The sequence below is a fragment of the Balaenoptera borealis genome (assembly GCF_965194805.1).
Source record: "Balaenoptera borealis genome assembly, chromosome: 17".
Taxonomy (NCBI): Eukaryota; Metazoa; Chordata; class Mammalia; order Artiodactyla; family Balaenopteridae; genus Balaenoptera; species Balaenoptera borealis.
This window is the reverse complement of record NC_138876.1, coordinates 80,933,083-80,948,224: the sequence shown is the minus strand read 5'-3', so window position 1 is coordinate 80,948,224 and position 15,142 is coordinate 80,933,083. Positions and strand designations below refer to the sequence as shown.

At 47.4% G+C, this 15,142-nt stretch overlaps 2 protein-coding genes across 4 annotated transcripts in view; both read right to left on the bottom strand.

Annotated features, from left to right (window-relative positions):
* The window catches only part of ST18 (ST18 C2H2C-type zinc finger transcription factor), a 372,885-nt gene that overhangs the window by 301,504 nt on the left and 56,239 nt on the right, over positions 1 to 15,142 (bottom strand). For 2 of the 3 annotated variants that reach the window (XM_082362995.1, XM_082362997.1), the window contains exon 1: positions 56 to 861. The exons of the other annotated variant lie outside the window; for it this stretch is intronic. The gene's annotated coding sequence lies outside the window, so the exon portion shown is untranslated. Of the gene's footprint in view, positions 1 to 55; positions 862 to 15,142 lie in introns of those variants that run through there. 3 annotated transcript variants of the gene reach the window in all.
* The window catches only part of RB1CC1 (RB1 inducible coiled-coil 1), a 117,642-nt gene continuing 111,147 nt past the window's right edge, over positions 8,648 to 15,142 (bottom strand). Inside the window, exon 25 of the mRNA XM_082362983.1 lies at positions 8,648 to 12,111. Within this exon, the coding sequence (XP_082219109.1) occupies positions 12,068 to 12,111 (44 nt within the window). The 3' untranslated portion in view covers positions 8,648 to 12,067. The remainder of the gene's footprint in view (positions 12,112 to 15,142) is intronic.

Here is a 15,142-nt window from a genome sequence, read left to right as displayed (position 1 = left end):
CGGTCCACATTATTTCCTTTTCTTTATGTGAGAATTAGCAGAGGCTTGGCCTCACCAGAAGGAGAGGTGGTCTTCAGTCCTGCGCGGAAGGATGGATGGGAAGATGGTCCGGGGCGGCAGGAGAGAACGCGCAGCTGCGTCCCCAGCCTCTCCTGGCGTGCGCCCTGCTCCCAGGCCCCGCGAAGGCGCCAGGCCTCCGACAGGGAGGAACAGATGGAACGGGCAGTCGTAGGACATCATCCGCGTTTTGAAAATGACTCTACGAAGCCAAGCGGCCTGTGCGGAGTGAAGGGGGAGGCTGAGGCGACAACAGCTCCTGACTTTCGGATTGTTCAGCAGGTGGCAAACGCGACCGAATGATGCTGGGATTCGAAGCGCCGGGCCGGGGCGGCGGGGGGAGCGCGCGAGAGGAGCAGATGCCCGGGTTCCCCCCCGGGGGCTGCCCACGCGTCCGGGCCGCCTCTGCACACACACCCGTTCGTTTTCCGCTCGGATCCCCCGCCAAAAGCTGCGGCGGGTCCAGCCCAGCCAAAGGCAGGAGCCTCCGGAAGGCACACGAGATGCTGTCCAGGCCGCACCTGCAGGCGCGCGTCCAGATCGTCCTCGCGCCCTGCAGGGCTCACAGTCAGGCGCGCGCCGCCTGGCCACGTGCCCGCGCTTCATTTCCTGAAGCCCCGCTCCCCGACGCCATCACCGTCTCTGCCCCTGCTCTGCCACCGCCCTGCCCCTCTCCGTCCCCTTCCCGTCACCTGTCAGGGCCTCCCAGGCGCCTCTGGAGGCCCCGTCCTGGGAAAGCTCCTCCAGGCCCCTTCACCAGCCCAGATGCCCCAAATGCGCTCGGTCAGCCCTTCCTTACATCACTCAGGTAGGCGCTTAGGTGTAGGCGTTTGTCTCCCCCGCCAGGGGTCCTCAGGGGCCGGCTGGCCGCCTGCCGTGCGGCCAGGAGGGACCTCTCAGCGTGGACACGCGCTGCTCGCAGAGCCTCATTCTAACGTGCCGGGGCTGGAAGCCCCTGTGCACCGCCCCGCCTGCGCAGGCCAGGCTGGGCTGCGTAGACTACCAAGGCCCCAGTGCCCCCGCTCGTGGGGTAAGAGTGTGGCATGTGACACAGATACGTTACCCACAACAGACATGGCGTACACGACCGTCGTCCCGCAGCACCCCCGCGGAGCTGGCGCCAGGGACGACCCCCAGCAAACACCAAACTCCTGGCTGCTCAGGTCCCTTATGTGTCACGGCCTAGTGTTTACGTGTGCCCTGGGCCCCTCCTCCCAGACTCTTCAACTCGTCTCTAAATCACTTATCATACCTGATACAACATAAGGGCTATGCAAGTGGTTGTCAATGTGGCAAAGTTACGCTTTGCTTTTTGGAACTTTCTGGAATTTTTTTTTCTGACTATTTTTGATGCTGCAGTTGGTTGAATCCACGGATGCGGGACCTGTGGATACGGAGGACCGACTGTGTACATCTGTAACTTACACTGTGTGGCTGTTCCCTGGCCTATAGCAAGGGCTCAAAACCCACGAACTGTTGTTTTGATTATTATTACTGCTGTTGTTTACTCAGCACAGTGATACTCTAACATCGGCATGATCCCAACCTTTGGCCAAAGCCTTCCAGCAGTAAAGGTGGAGTCAGGGTTCAAGGTCAGGCCCAACTCAGGAGCCAGTGCAATGCCCTCTCCGTATGTTTAATATTGTTTCTTAAATAAAAGAAAAAGAATTTGCAATGCTTATTGAATATGTAAGAAATGAATTAGATTAACTGGCTTTAAATGATTTGTGTTAGGATATCAGAACCAGAAAAGACCTCCAAGATCATTAAATCTAAACTCTATTCTTTATAAATGAGGACACTCAGGCATATTCATGCATTTAGAAAATGTATCGAGCAGCTATTGTTTATTACTATTGTTATATTATTATATAACATATAATAACATTTTATATTATTATTGTTAGAAAATGTACTGAGCAGCTATTAATCATGTATTATTGTTGTTACTGTATAACATATACATCATTTTATATTATTATTGTTAGAAAATGTATTGAGCAGCTATTAATCATGTATTGTTGTTATAATATTATATAACATATATAATATCATTTGATATTATTATTGTTAGAAAATGTATTGAGCAGCTATTAATCATGTATTACTGTTGTTATATTATTGTATAACATATATAATGTCATTTTATATTATTATTGTTAGAAAACGTATTGAGCAGCTATTAGTATGAAACACTGTTGTAGTTATTTGGCAGGAGAGGAAAAGATGTGATGCCTGTCCTTGAAGAGGTGATGGACCAGCAGGAAATCTTCAAGTCTCCCACCCCTGAGAGGGGCGTGACCTGCTGAGCTTGTTAGTAACAGTCTAGACCCCAAATCTCCTGGCTTCTTGCTCTGAAAGTCTCCATTCTATCCTCGTGTTATAGTATGACGATAAAAAAAGCTACTCAGATTAACATGGAAGTTTTTCTGCGAAGGTGTTTTGCTTTTCACAAGCCTCACATCCCAGGGATTCACCTTTCCCATAGCAATGTTGGTGGCCCTGAGTGTGCCTTGAACGAGGAACATGCCACAGGATTGAACACAACTACCATCTTCTCTCCCAGAGCTTCAAAGGCAAGAAAGACTCTGCCGCATGGCTCCAGAAAGGCTGAAATTGCCTGTTCCCACCTGCCTTTCCACACAGTTCCTCTTTCTCTGTGTATTTTTGTCAGTGAGTTCATGTCTATGGCACGGGATCACGTGAGGATTAAATAAATCAAACAGCTAATGAAGAAATGCCAGTTTCTGTAAATCAGTAATAAATGTTGATTTGCCTAGGAATAAAGGACAGAAGTCTTGTAAAGAGATGCACATGAATGCCCTAGCTGAACTGACAATGGAATACATCTGGGTATAGCCTCAGTCAGATGTTTGGCAGTGGAGCCCCCATGTAAAATGTGAAGTTGGGCGCTATGCTTCCTTCCTCAGTGCATGCTAGGATTGATTGTAGGTCAGAAAATGCATACTAAAAGTATAATTTAATGTATCTTTAGAGTGATGTCAGCAAAAATGGCAGAGGAGGGACACCCAGAGGCCATCCCTCCCAAGTAACACTGAGAAACCTGGCAAAAACTGTCAGGATTAACCTTCTCCGAGCTCTGGAGAACAGTCAAGGTTTACAGAAGCTAGGGGACACTCAGCAGTGCTGGCGGAGTGACAGGGTGGGAGACCTTCGTGGCGTCACCCTAGCCCTCCTCTCCCCCCTGAATTTTGGTGACTCACCTCAACTGTGGCTGGTTTCCAATGTTAACAGAAGGTGTTTAGTCATCTGGTCTTTGTCTTGAAACTTGAAGAAGATCCACTGGGTTAAGCAAAATGGAGTTCTGTGCTGAAATAAATAAATCAGTAAATTACAGGTTTCAAATTTCTTCCTCATCTGTTGCTTGACTTTATGCTCCTGGTTTGTCATAACTCTTTAGAAGCTGAATACAGTTTTAAAAAAATACTCCGTCTAGACCAAAGTCCCTGCATTTTGTAATTCAATTCTGACTTCAAATAGAAGTGACTTCTTCATTTAAAAAAAATAAATTATACATATATATATTTAGTATACTACTAACATCGCCTCCAAATAGTAACAAAAGTTAATGATTCCTTGCACTTTTTTCAGCTCATTTAAACTTATTGAAGATGAATGCCACATGCTGAAATTAGGAGCCCAGCAAATAATCATGAGTAACCATTGGCTTAGAACGTTCCAGGCAGAGGCCGCTGAGCCATAAAGCTCAGGAAGTTTAAGCCTCAAGACCCTTCCTGTACCTGGGCCCCCTCCTAAGGAAGCCCTGAGAAGGGTCCTAGCCCTGGACTCACATGGTCATGTTTTCATACAGTGTGTGAAATGGGATATTTTAACTGTAATTTGTTATGACAACAGTTTGGGGATACAGCTAAGTGGAAGCTGAGATTGGTACACATGTATTGGGGGATTAGTGGGATGCATTTACGAAGTTGGCAGTCACTTCTCTGTGTATACTTTGGTATTCGTTCTCAAAACTGTATAAGCTTCAGGCTCCACAAAAGTCCACATTCTCCCTGGAGACCAGGTTTTCGGCTCCACTGCCACACGGACTGTCCCAAGTGGTTCTGACCGCCATCAGCGTCGCCATGTAAACGTAAGGAGACAGACTTGCAATGGCCCCAGGTCACCTGCAGGTCACCTGCCCCAGGTGACTCGGTCATCTGAGAGGCAGGGCTTGGCTGTGAGCCGGGGTCTAACTCCAAGGCCAGAGCGCTTTGTCGCAGGACAGGGGCACTGCTGGGGACGTGGTCCCCAGAGTGTGTCGGACCTGCCGAGTCAGAGCCTCCATGGCGCCCACAGGCCCTGCGGGTGATTCTGAGGCGCTCGGGTTCGAGAAGCGGGACCACGGCGTATGCTCAGACCTCTGTCTGGAGGCCAGCAGCCCGCCAGCCCCCGACGTCACAGGCAGCTCTGCGCCATCCGTCGGCCGCGACTGCCCCTGGCATGAGAGCAGTGACCCGGGGACACTCCGAAACGTTCCTCTCGTCACTGGAATCATGCCTCCGTTTGCCTGCTGAGGATAAAGAGTTACACCAGGGAGCGATCTACTGTGCTGTTTAGGGCTGGCCTTCTCTTCTACCCTTTAACCGCAGCGAGGAAGCCCCCCGCGGCCTCTCCCGCCCGGGATGCCCCAGCCTTTAGGAGCAACTCTGGCGCTAAGGCGACACCTGGTGGACAAAGCTGAGCACTGCATGCAAGTAGCCCTGGCGGCAGACAAGGGTTGGAGGGGTTTTTTGGGGTTTTTGCTTCATTTGTCCTCCGATCTGTCACGGACTAAAAATACTTTGGTAAAAGACAATGAAGTTTCAGAGAAATAAAGTGGAGAAAACATAGGTTAAAAACTAAAACTCAGCTGAGTACATTTTGAGATCTTATGGGCTTTGTTCAAGGATCCACTTGAATAAAGGGATCCGCGGCATCCCATCCGGCAGACGGAGAGGCGCTCCGAGGGGCTGCACACAGTGAGACTTTGCAGGCAGAGGGAGCGGGAGCAAGGAGGTGACGCCCGCAAACAGCAGGCTAGTTGTGTCAAGGTCACTCCCTTCAGGGCACGCCCGGGGTCTACCAGGCACATGACCCCGCTGGTGCTGGACGTCCATTCCTGATTGACTGCTTTCAGATTCTATTTCTGATTAAAAAAAAAAAAAGAATGAAACTTTGCCATTTGCAGCAACATGGGTGGACTTGGAGGGCACTGTGCTAAGTGACGTACGTCAGACAGAGAAAGACAGATGCTGTGTGATCTCATGTATATGCGGGACCTAAAAACACAAGAGCCTAGTGGATATAACAAAAAAGAAGCAGACTCACAGACAGACAACAAGCTAGGGGTGACCAGTGGGGAGAGGAGGGGAGGGGGGAGTAAGAGGTATAAACTATTAGGTATAAAATAAGCTACAAGGACCTATTGTACAGCACAGGGAATATAGCCAATATTTTATAATAACTGTAAATGGAGTATAACCTTTAAACATTGTGAATCACTATATTGTACACCTGTAACTTATATAATATTGGTACATCCACTATACTTCAATTTAAAAAAAGAAGAAAAAAGATTCCATTTCTGGGAGAGCAGAGACTGTAATGAAATTAGGTCTCAGTTTGGTGACATGGGGCTCAGTATAATAACTTCATTTGGGGCTTGCTGTCTTGTTTCTTAGCATATACAAAATGCACAAAGCATCCAAAGTAGGTTGTTTTCAGATTCCAATCGCTGTAAATTTCCCACACCTTCCTCTCACCTCTGTCCTCCTCGCGGGCAGTAAATGCTGCAGACCAGCTCGCAGCTGCAGCGTGAGTAGCCCTGCACCACCTAGCGTGCAGTTTTACTCCTAAGAACCTTTATTTTTGTAGAAAGGGCTTCCTTTTCTAGAGGGCTGAAAGAACAAATGTGCACGTCTGAATGCAAACATCGATTCTGCGTCGGTTCTGAACTGACCACCAGGGGACCTCTCACCAGTCATCGGGCAGTCCTAAGACTTCCAGCCTTTATTTACAACTTTTTTTGCTGTTTGCATTTTGTTTTGCTTCATTTCCTCGTATTAAGAGAAAGACTTCATATTCTTAGAACAAATTTCTGCTACGAGTTAACGTGAGACTATATTTTTTAAACTCTCTACGTCTGTTTTTTTTCTTTCCGGTATTTACTTTGCATTTGGCACTTCAGTGCCTTTTACACAATACCACAATGATGAATTAGTGAGGAGTTAAAAAATGCAATGCAATGGCTACAAGAAAAATAGGTGTTTGGGTCTTTTTTTTTAAAAAATCTAATTGACCAATCAGCTGGCTGGTTAGAGACAAGTGGCCCAGAGGTGGGAATTCAGGCTCCACTGTGAAAGGCAGATATAAGCCTTTTTAGCTTCTAGAGGCCCCTGCATTCCTTGGCTCACGGCCCCTTCTTTGGGTCACTCCAAGGTCGCATCTCCTACTACTTACTCTGACCCTCTTGCCTCCCTGCTTAAGGACTTTTGCAATTACACATAACCCAGGATAATCTCCGCATCTCAAGATTCTTAACATACTTAGAAAACAACTTCACAGCAACACTTAGATTAATATTGGATTAACTCGGGCCTACTGCCTAGCCAAGCTTCCACATGCCAGGATCACTCCAACTGGCATTATAGGTAGCATAACACGGTGTGTGGATGGAGTGCAAGTTCCCAGGACAGCAGGTGTCCGTGGCGCTGTGGACACAATAGTGGTGGTAAAGGTGGTGGGACGGTGCTGCTTCTCCCGATGGCCCTAGAGAGCAAGCATACCAGGGGAAAGGGGAAGTGAAAAATAAAGCATGAATTCAAATGTGAACATGAACACGAATATGAGAACACGGTGAGAATATTGAGAGAACCAGAAAACACTCCACACAGCTTTGAGTGGGTCCCCAAACCCCTAGTCACAGAGTAGATAGAACTGACATATAACTAAGCCAGAGTCTGATTGCAGGATGAGCGGAGTTACAGCACCAAGGAAATGCTTGACCCCTTCAGGTGTGTTGTACTAAAATAAGTGAAGTGGGACTCTGAATCACAGAGTGGGAACATTAAGGCAGACATGGATCAAGTTAAGAACTGAGCTTCTAAGTTCACTGAAATCCCCTCCTGTCTCTTCACCCCATTCTGAGAAAATCAGTCCTCCTCAGCATACAAGTCTTTCAGTGATACAGTCATAAAAGTTGGTTTCCAAACTAATGCCTGTTCGTCTCAGGACACACACCCACTATCTCCCATTGCCTCTAGGCCCTGATGAGTTAGATCCCCAAATATCCCAGAGGGGAAGGAATAACACCTGCTCTACAAGGAGGTCGTCTGTACACTAAAGGGTTCAAAGACTTGGCTGAACTTGCTGACAGAGCCTGTGAGCATCGGTGGACGTGGATTCTTCAGACGTAAGACCAAGGAGGCTGGAATAGGAGACTCAGCCTCTCTGAATTCATTGATATGAGTCAATCTCATCTGGGATGTGGGATTCACTGGGTTGGTTTGAGCCCCTGTGAATGGTATGAAAGTCTGTTCCACTGGCTAACTGAAGCTTGAACTTAGCCATGGACTGCTGTTAAAGAGGTCAGAATGCCAGGACATCAGGAGAACGCTGAAGAGAATCCTGAAGGTTCTGAGAAACGGGAATTTTATATGATTCCACTGGGGGCAATCTGCTAGCCACTCCTTATGAGGGCTGTGAAGAAACGCCATTCACCAAGGCAACAAGAAGAGCTTTCCAGCTCTGTAGGCAGAGACTGTGGTGGCGGACACTACAGTGGAGTTAATGTACCTGATCTAGTGGGAATAATGGGATTCTGGAATGGTAGGGGCCAGGTGTAGAACTTAACCATCAGAGAAAAGCTGGTAAGAATTACCTGGTCTATGAATGGGTCTGCATGTTACATGGGCTTAAGCCAGTAGTGTCTGGGTTTACTCCACAGGAAGCAGCTTTTGACCGTCTGGAGCATCAAATTTTGGGGACAGCCCACGTATCTGAAATTGCACACCCATCAGCCAACAGCTTATAACTTCCCATTCCATCCACATCAAACCCATTTCACCACCTCTTGCTTTAGTCAACATACTTGGAACCACGTGGGTCCTTGGTCCAAGGATCCACCCCATTATTGGGAAATACAACCAAAATCCTTGGAATAAGAGATCCTAGCTCCCAAGCACCACAGGCAATACTGTCCAGTACCTGATTCAACAAAACAACTGTGGCTGGAGACATATATCTGGGATCTCACTTCATAGAAGCTTCCAGACACTATATGCATTCCCACCAAAAAGCCCCAGAGAAACCCTGGTTCTGTAGAGTTTGGCAAGTTACAGGACATAGGAAGAAAGGAAACACCAGCTCCACGGAGCTCCTCTGAGCAATAGGTCCCACTCAGTGCTCTCCTGTGCAGCCAATATATCTGCTCTAGTCCTGTTCACAGACTGTCTCTTAAATGTCTAAACTAAAGCCCCCATAAATCTCTGCTCTCTGCACTTCCTGGGCGCCAAGCTTCTGTCTCTGCTGTATCCTAGGCTCACATCTAAGGGTGCATGCTTTTGCCTTTTCTGGTGATGACTTTGGCTTTTTAAAAATAATTAATTAATTAATTAATTTTTGGCTGCGTTGGGTCTTTGTTGCTGCGTGCAGGCTTTCTCTAGTTGCGGTGAGCGGGGGCTACTCTTTGTTGCGGTGCGCGGGCTTCTCATTGTGGTGGCTTCTCTTGTCGCAAAGCACGGGCTCTAAGTGCGCAGGCTTCGGTAGTTGTGGCACGCAGGCTCAGTAGTTGTGGCTCGCGGGCTCTAGAGCGCAGGTGCAGTAGTTGTGGCGCACGGGCTTAGTTGCTCTGCGGCTTGTGGGATCTTCCCGGACCAGGGCTCGAACCCGTGTCCTCCGCATTGGCAGGCGGATTCTTAACCACTGCGCCACCAGGGAAGTCCATGACTTGGGCTTTTGATGTAACATCCTCTCTGTCCAAGCTGATTCTTGAGCTCCCCTTCCTGTCAGGTCTGCCCTGCAGACACCAGGACCCAAGCTCCCTTCCATGGACGGCGACACACCCAGTGGGCTTGGGAAGCACTCAGACGATACGAGTCAGGCGGTACCATCCAAAGAATATCAGACTTAGAGGCAGAGAACCCGGGACCAAGTCTTCACTCTGCTACGTGTTCTCCACACACACTTGAGGAAGTTATTAAAAACCTTGAAGCTTCAGTCCTCTGCCTCTAAAATAAGGCTGAATACTGATGATCTCTACCTCATAATTTAACTTTATAAGAATTAAATAAGCGTGAGAAACAGCTCAGTCTAATCTTTTGCACACAGCCCACATTCAAAAATAAATAGTTACTGTCTGTGTTTCACCCTCATACACATGAAATAGTTTCCATTAGAACCCGGTTCAGAACATCTTTAATTTATGGATATTTTCATAGTTAAAGTCATTCCACAAGTGCTTTGGAGCTGATGAACTAAAATTCTAATTTTGGAGGCTGCTATTTTAATAAATGACAGAACCCCAAACAGTGATGGAGGTCGAGTCTAATTCTTTACAGCAAAGCAAGTACTTTCCATGAATAACCGAAGGCCCTTCTGCGCACTGGTGATAAATCAGCAGGGCAGCGGAATTAGCAGAATAAACAGAACCCAGCTCCTTCCTCCTCACCCCTATTATAGCTTCTCTTCTTGGCTTTTAAGTCAAGCAAATGGATTAAAGAGATGTTCAATATTTCACAGAAGTGAGAAGCTTTGACAGACTGTTGAAAATATGGAACCACTAGGAGGCAACATAGCCAGTGAATAGCAAATTTTTTTTCCCCAAAAAAAGCTCACTCTTTGATGTCAGCACAGGATCCAATCCGGGCTAGTTAGCTCCTCCTTATCAAAAACTTTAACTTTTGAATGGAAAAACATGGAAATTGAGCATTTTGAAAAGCTAAATCTCATCAATGGCAGTCTTCTCGAGGGCAGTTCCATAAATTCTTTTTTCTTTTAATATCTTTATTGGAGTATAATTTTTTTAATCATAAATTCTTACTGTTAAGGTCCCAGGACCCTTGGATGCCTGTCCTTCTCAAGGTCAAAGTTTGAACCCATGAGTTACCCTAGTATCCTGCCATAAATGGTCTTTTTTTTTTGTTTAATCTAAAACTTGCTGTTTCTACAAGGACCTACTGTATAGCACAAGGAACTCTACTCAGTACTCTGTAATAACCTATATGGGAAAAGAATCTGGAAAAGAATGAATATATGTATATGTACAACTGAATCACTTGGCCGTACACCTGAAACTAACACAACATTGTAATTCGTCTATACTCCAATATAAAATAAACATTTTAAAAAATAAAAAATAAAATTTGTTGTTTCTGTTATTAGGAAACTAGGTAATTTTGAACACATACACAAATATATTGATAAAATAAAAGAAACTAGCACTTATTTGTTTGAAATATTTTGCTGCAAAAATTAGAGATTGTTTCTTTCTGTTTTGGCATGAAAATCCACGAGTGGGCAGAAAAATTTTCAGCTGAATTTTCTCCAACCCATGAAATGCAAACCACACAACTAATTTATGCTTAGTTTTCAATAGACAGCTAGTTCCATTCCAATTAAACAGAATAGCCATGATTACATTTTTCAGAAGAGAAATAAACTGATTTTTTAAAATAGAGTCTGAGGCTGTATAATCAGAGCCCCCATCTGTGTCTGCTCTTGTGTGCCCAACAGTGGGCTAAGGGGTTTGCAGACGTTATGAGTTAAGGGTTATCATTCCATTTGCAGACTGGAAACCCAGGGTCCAAAGAGGATAAAGAGCTACTCAGGACTACCTGCTGCCGTGGCAGAATTCAGACTCAAGATCACGAGCCACGTTCTTAAAACACCACTCCACACTGCTTCCTTAAAGTTACTGCAGATGTTTATGTACCGATCTCTACCCTGAAAAGTATCTGTCACATTGGCCTATAACCTCCATAAAGACAATTGACGAAAGATGGAAGACAACTGAGAAGCAAGCGGGAAAATGTCCCATCCAAGACAGCCAAAGCGCATCACTTTGTAAGTGATAATGACAATGGTGTGCAGTGCCAAGGACAAACCTCATAAACGCAGCGGTGAGCAAACAAGGCCGAGACAGAGCAGGAGGTTCTATACGATTCTGTGCATAGAAAGTTCAGAAAGAGACAAAGCTAACCTGCAGTGTTCGAAGTCGGGAGAGAGGCTGGTTTTAGGTTGGTTTGGGGACAGATAATTAAGGAACTCAAAAGTTCCCTTAACAAGACTCCACTACAGTTCTGTCGGGGGGTGTTCTTTCCTCTCCTGGACCTTAACGGCAGGTGACGGTGCAGCCGGCCGGCTCAGGGGTCTCGGTCTTTAACTACACGCGGACTCCTGGGCGGAAGGCAGCTCTCCGAGCACTTGACTATCAGCGATCTGTTTCTCTCCACCCCACACAGACGAGAGGATGGAGTCCCAGGGCCTGGGGACTCCCCAAGGTCATGCAGCCATTAGCAATTCACCTATTCAACACGTGATCCCCCAAAATGCATACGGCAAATATGTTAACTTCGTTTATTCAAAGGTCTACTGTGAGCCTCAATTTTTCCTCTTTTGTTCCGGATTCCATCCCCTCCCACCTCCTCTGAAGCCGGTGCTCCTGATCTGTGCTTCTCTCACCGATATTTAAACAGCCCCAAGCATCTGGTATCTTACAAAGGTCTCCCCGGACCTGCCCTCCCCTCCCAGCCTCTGCCCTCACCTCCGCCGGGCGCCGGAGCTTCTCCCTTAGGCATCGGACTCCTGGCCTGACCGCCCCGTCCCCGCCCATCCCACAGTCACCACCCTGGACCTTTTCCCCAAACTCACCACGGCCGCGGCATCACCGGCATCTCCATCCTCCAAAGGCTGCTCCTCGGGCCTGTCTGAGGCCTTTTCTGCGTCTCACACTATCCGTAGGTCTCCGGGCTCAAGTCAGGTAAGTCGGCAGTTCTTAGCCTGCAGGGGGTCATGGTCGCTTCCACGAGTTTAAGGAAAGCCCTGGGTCCTTTCCTGAGAACAATGAGGCACAGCTAATATGAAATGTGATGTACACCAATTCTACGTATACACACCTTCGGGGGGATCGCAGGCCTGCTGGCGGCGCACAGGCTGAGAGCATCTGGCCTGCACCCCAGGGACCTCCGGCACCTCCCCGTCCTCTGGTCCTCGTGCAAACTCCCTCCCTCCTCCAGGTCTTTCTCTTTCCGTCTGTGCTTCTGTGCTTCTGATGACACCAAGTAACACAAAAACATCAAAGAGATTTTCTTCGAGGTTGGAGCCTGAGCTGAAGCCCCCGCGGGGTCAGAGGTGCGAGGAGGTCCCGTTCCAGAAGCGGATCTGCGTCTCCAGACAGAACTTCCCCTGGGCCATCAGGGATGCTCCGGCCTCCCGGGCACCTGGTTTCTGGTGACGTGTATCCACTCACAACACCTCCGAGGCCCAAGAAGTTTTTTTGTTTTTTGGTTTTTTTTTTAAATTTTACATCGGAGTACAGTTTGATTAACAATGTTGTGTGCAACCAAGAAGTTTTGTGGGGTTTTTAAAATTATCATTTCTGGGAATTGCCTGGCGGTCCAGTGGTTAGGACTCCACTCTCACTGCCGAGGGCCCGGATTCGAGCCCTGGTCGCGGAACGAAGATCCCGCAAGCCGCGTGACCCGGCCAAAAAATAAATAAATAATAATAAATTTAAAAAGAGATATTATTATTTCTTTGTTTCCCTTTTTGTTTTGCAGCGGAACTGAAGAAACCCGCATGGACGGCACCCTGTTCTCTGGGGGGACTGGCTCAAGGGGACGGCTAACCTCCCAGGTCCCCCCACCCAGGGTGCTCCAGACCACAGCGATTCCCCGGAGCAGTTATCGGCCGCCACAGCCGCCGCTTCTCAGCACACAACCCACCAAGCTGAGCAAGAAGGTCCGAGGGTGCTGTCGCCCGCACCTCTCAGCTGAGCACTCGCTCAAAGCTACCTGCTATCCCAGGCTCCGGAGCTGCAATGACCCGGTGCAGACAGGCCGTAGAGGGCTTTCTTTCTCTTTCTCTCTTTTTTTTAAATTAATATTTATTGGAGTATAGCTGCTTCACAATGCTGTGTTAGTTTCTGCTGTACAGCAAAGTGAATCAGCTATACGTATACATACATCCCCTCTGTTTTGGATTTCCTTCCCATCTAGGTCACCACAGAGCGTTGAGTAGCGTTCCCTGTGCTACACAGTAGGTTCTCATTACTTATCTATTTTATACGTAGTAGCGTATGTATGTCAACGCCAATCTCCCAGTTCATCTCACCACCCCCCCTTCCCCCATAGAGGACTTTCTATTCCTCAAACTGTTCTCTCTCTCTTCCCCTCCCTCCCTCCTTCCCCGTTTGTCTCCCTCCCTCCCACCCTCTTCTCCCTTCATGCACCTCCCTGCCCATCACTGGCACAGACTGAAGAGGCTGCAGATTATCAACTTTGTCCAGGATCTAGAGGCATCTGCGTTCCGTGAGAGGCCTTGGACACATTTTTTACATGGCCTGGGGCCACACAGCATGGAGCCCAGGAGAACTTTCCCAAAGCAGGGTCTTAGGGGGCTGCCAGGCCAAAGCCAAGGTAAAACTCTGAAACTCCTCACTAAATCTCCATAGGAACCAGATAGAACAGGGATCCAAGATTCTTCAGAGAGGATGAAAGGAAATCAAACTGAAGAAACCCCCAAGTTAAAATGTCCAGCAGAGGTCAAATAATAGCAGTTTATTAGCCAAATAGGGCTCAATTTTTTTTTTTTTTTAATTTGGCTGGCACTGTGTGTTAAGTTTTTCTAATTAAATGCCGACATTTAGAAGTTGAGGTAATTCACATGAAAGTCCAGATTCCAGTTTTCCGAGAAAAATCCAAAGGAAGCCTGCAGTCTACCACGGCAGCCCTGGCCAGGGCTGAACCCTGCCCGTCGGCTTGGGGGACAGCGTCCACTGTCCCTGTGGCCCATTTGTCCCTGCGCTGGGCATCTGACCCCACAGGCATTGGAGTTTCCACATCCCAGTTAAGTGGCTCTTGCAGTTCTAATACCGCGTTTGTCCCTGTGAGGTGGACACACTGAGGCACTCACAGGGGGCAAAGGAAGCAGACAAGCTGGCCTCTGTGGGCTCACCATGGTGATTTTACATCAAACGTTAAACAGGAGTTTTAATGCATAACTAGACATCCACTCAGGTGTATCATACATTGTTGACTGCTTTTTATTATGAGTTAAAATATGTTCTTGAGTCTCCTCCAGCCGATTGTGAGATAACTGTTTATGCCTTTATTACATAAAGCACCTACTGTGTGCCAGTCACCGTCCTGGGCTCTGGAAATCGACCAGAAGACAGTCTCTCCTCTCCTAGAGCTTATTTATTGTGGAGAGAGAGGTGAGAAATAGATGCCATTATTACATAGAGACATAATACGAAGCAAATGAAACAAGGAAGCGCGTGGAAAGCCCACTTCAGATCGTGCTAGATTTTCCAATCAATTAACCTTTTTATTGAACAGGTAAGAAGTGATAAGACACATACATTCCCCAGCCCCCCCCCAAAAAAAATCACACCCGCTTCCTGTCTCCCGGGTGCTCTCAAGGGCTGGGCTGTGGTAACTGCATCTTGCCTTTCAAAGCCAAGGATGCTCAAGAGAAAGTGAAGTGGAAGTTCTGGTAATTATCCAGATAGTTCAGAGATTTAGCAGACAGACTGGGTTGTCTGCTAAATCCCCTAGGTGACTAGCTGAGAACAGCCAACTGAATTGATCCAGTCTGGGTGTTCAGGAGGAAACACTGTCAACCTCCTGTCTTGCTGTTTAGACACTGAGATTACTTCTGGGATGTGTGGACGCTACTTTACTGAATAAGCATGAATATTTGACCCCATTCATCTTTTAATCACTCATCTCCCTGTGTGAGAAAATTCCCTCCATGGAAACAAATTAAAAGTCTCTTTGTCTGGTTTTGGTATCAGGGTGATGGTGGCCTCGTAGAATGAGTTTGGGGGTGTTCCTCCCTCTGCTATATTTTGGAAGAGTTTGAG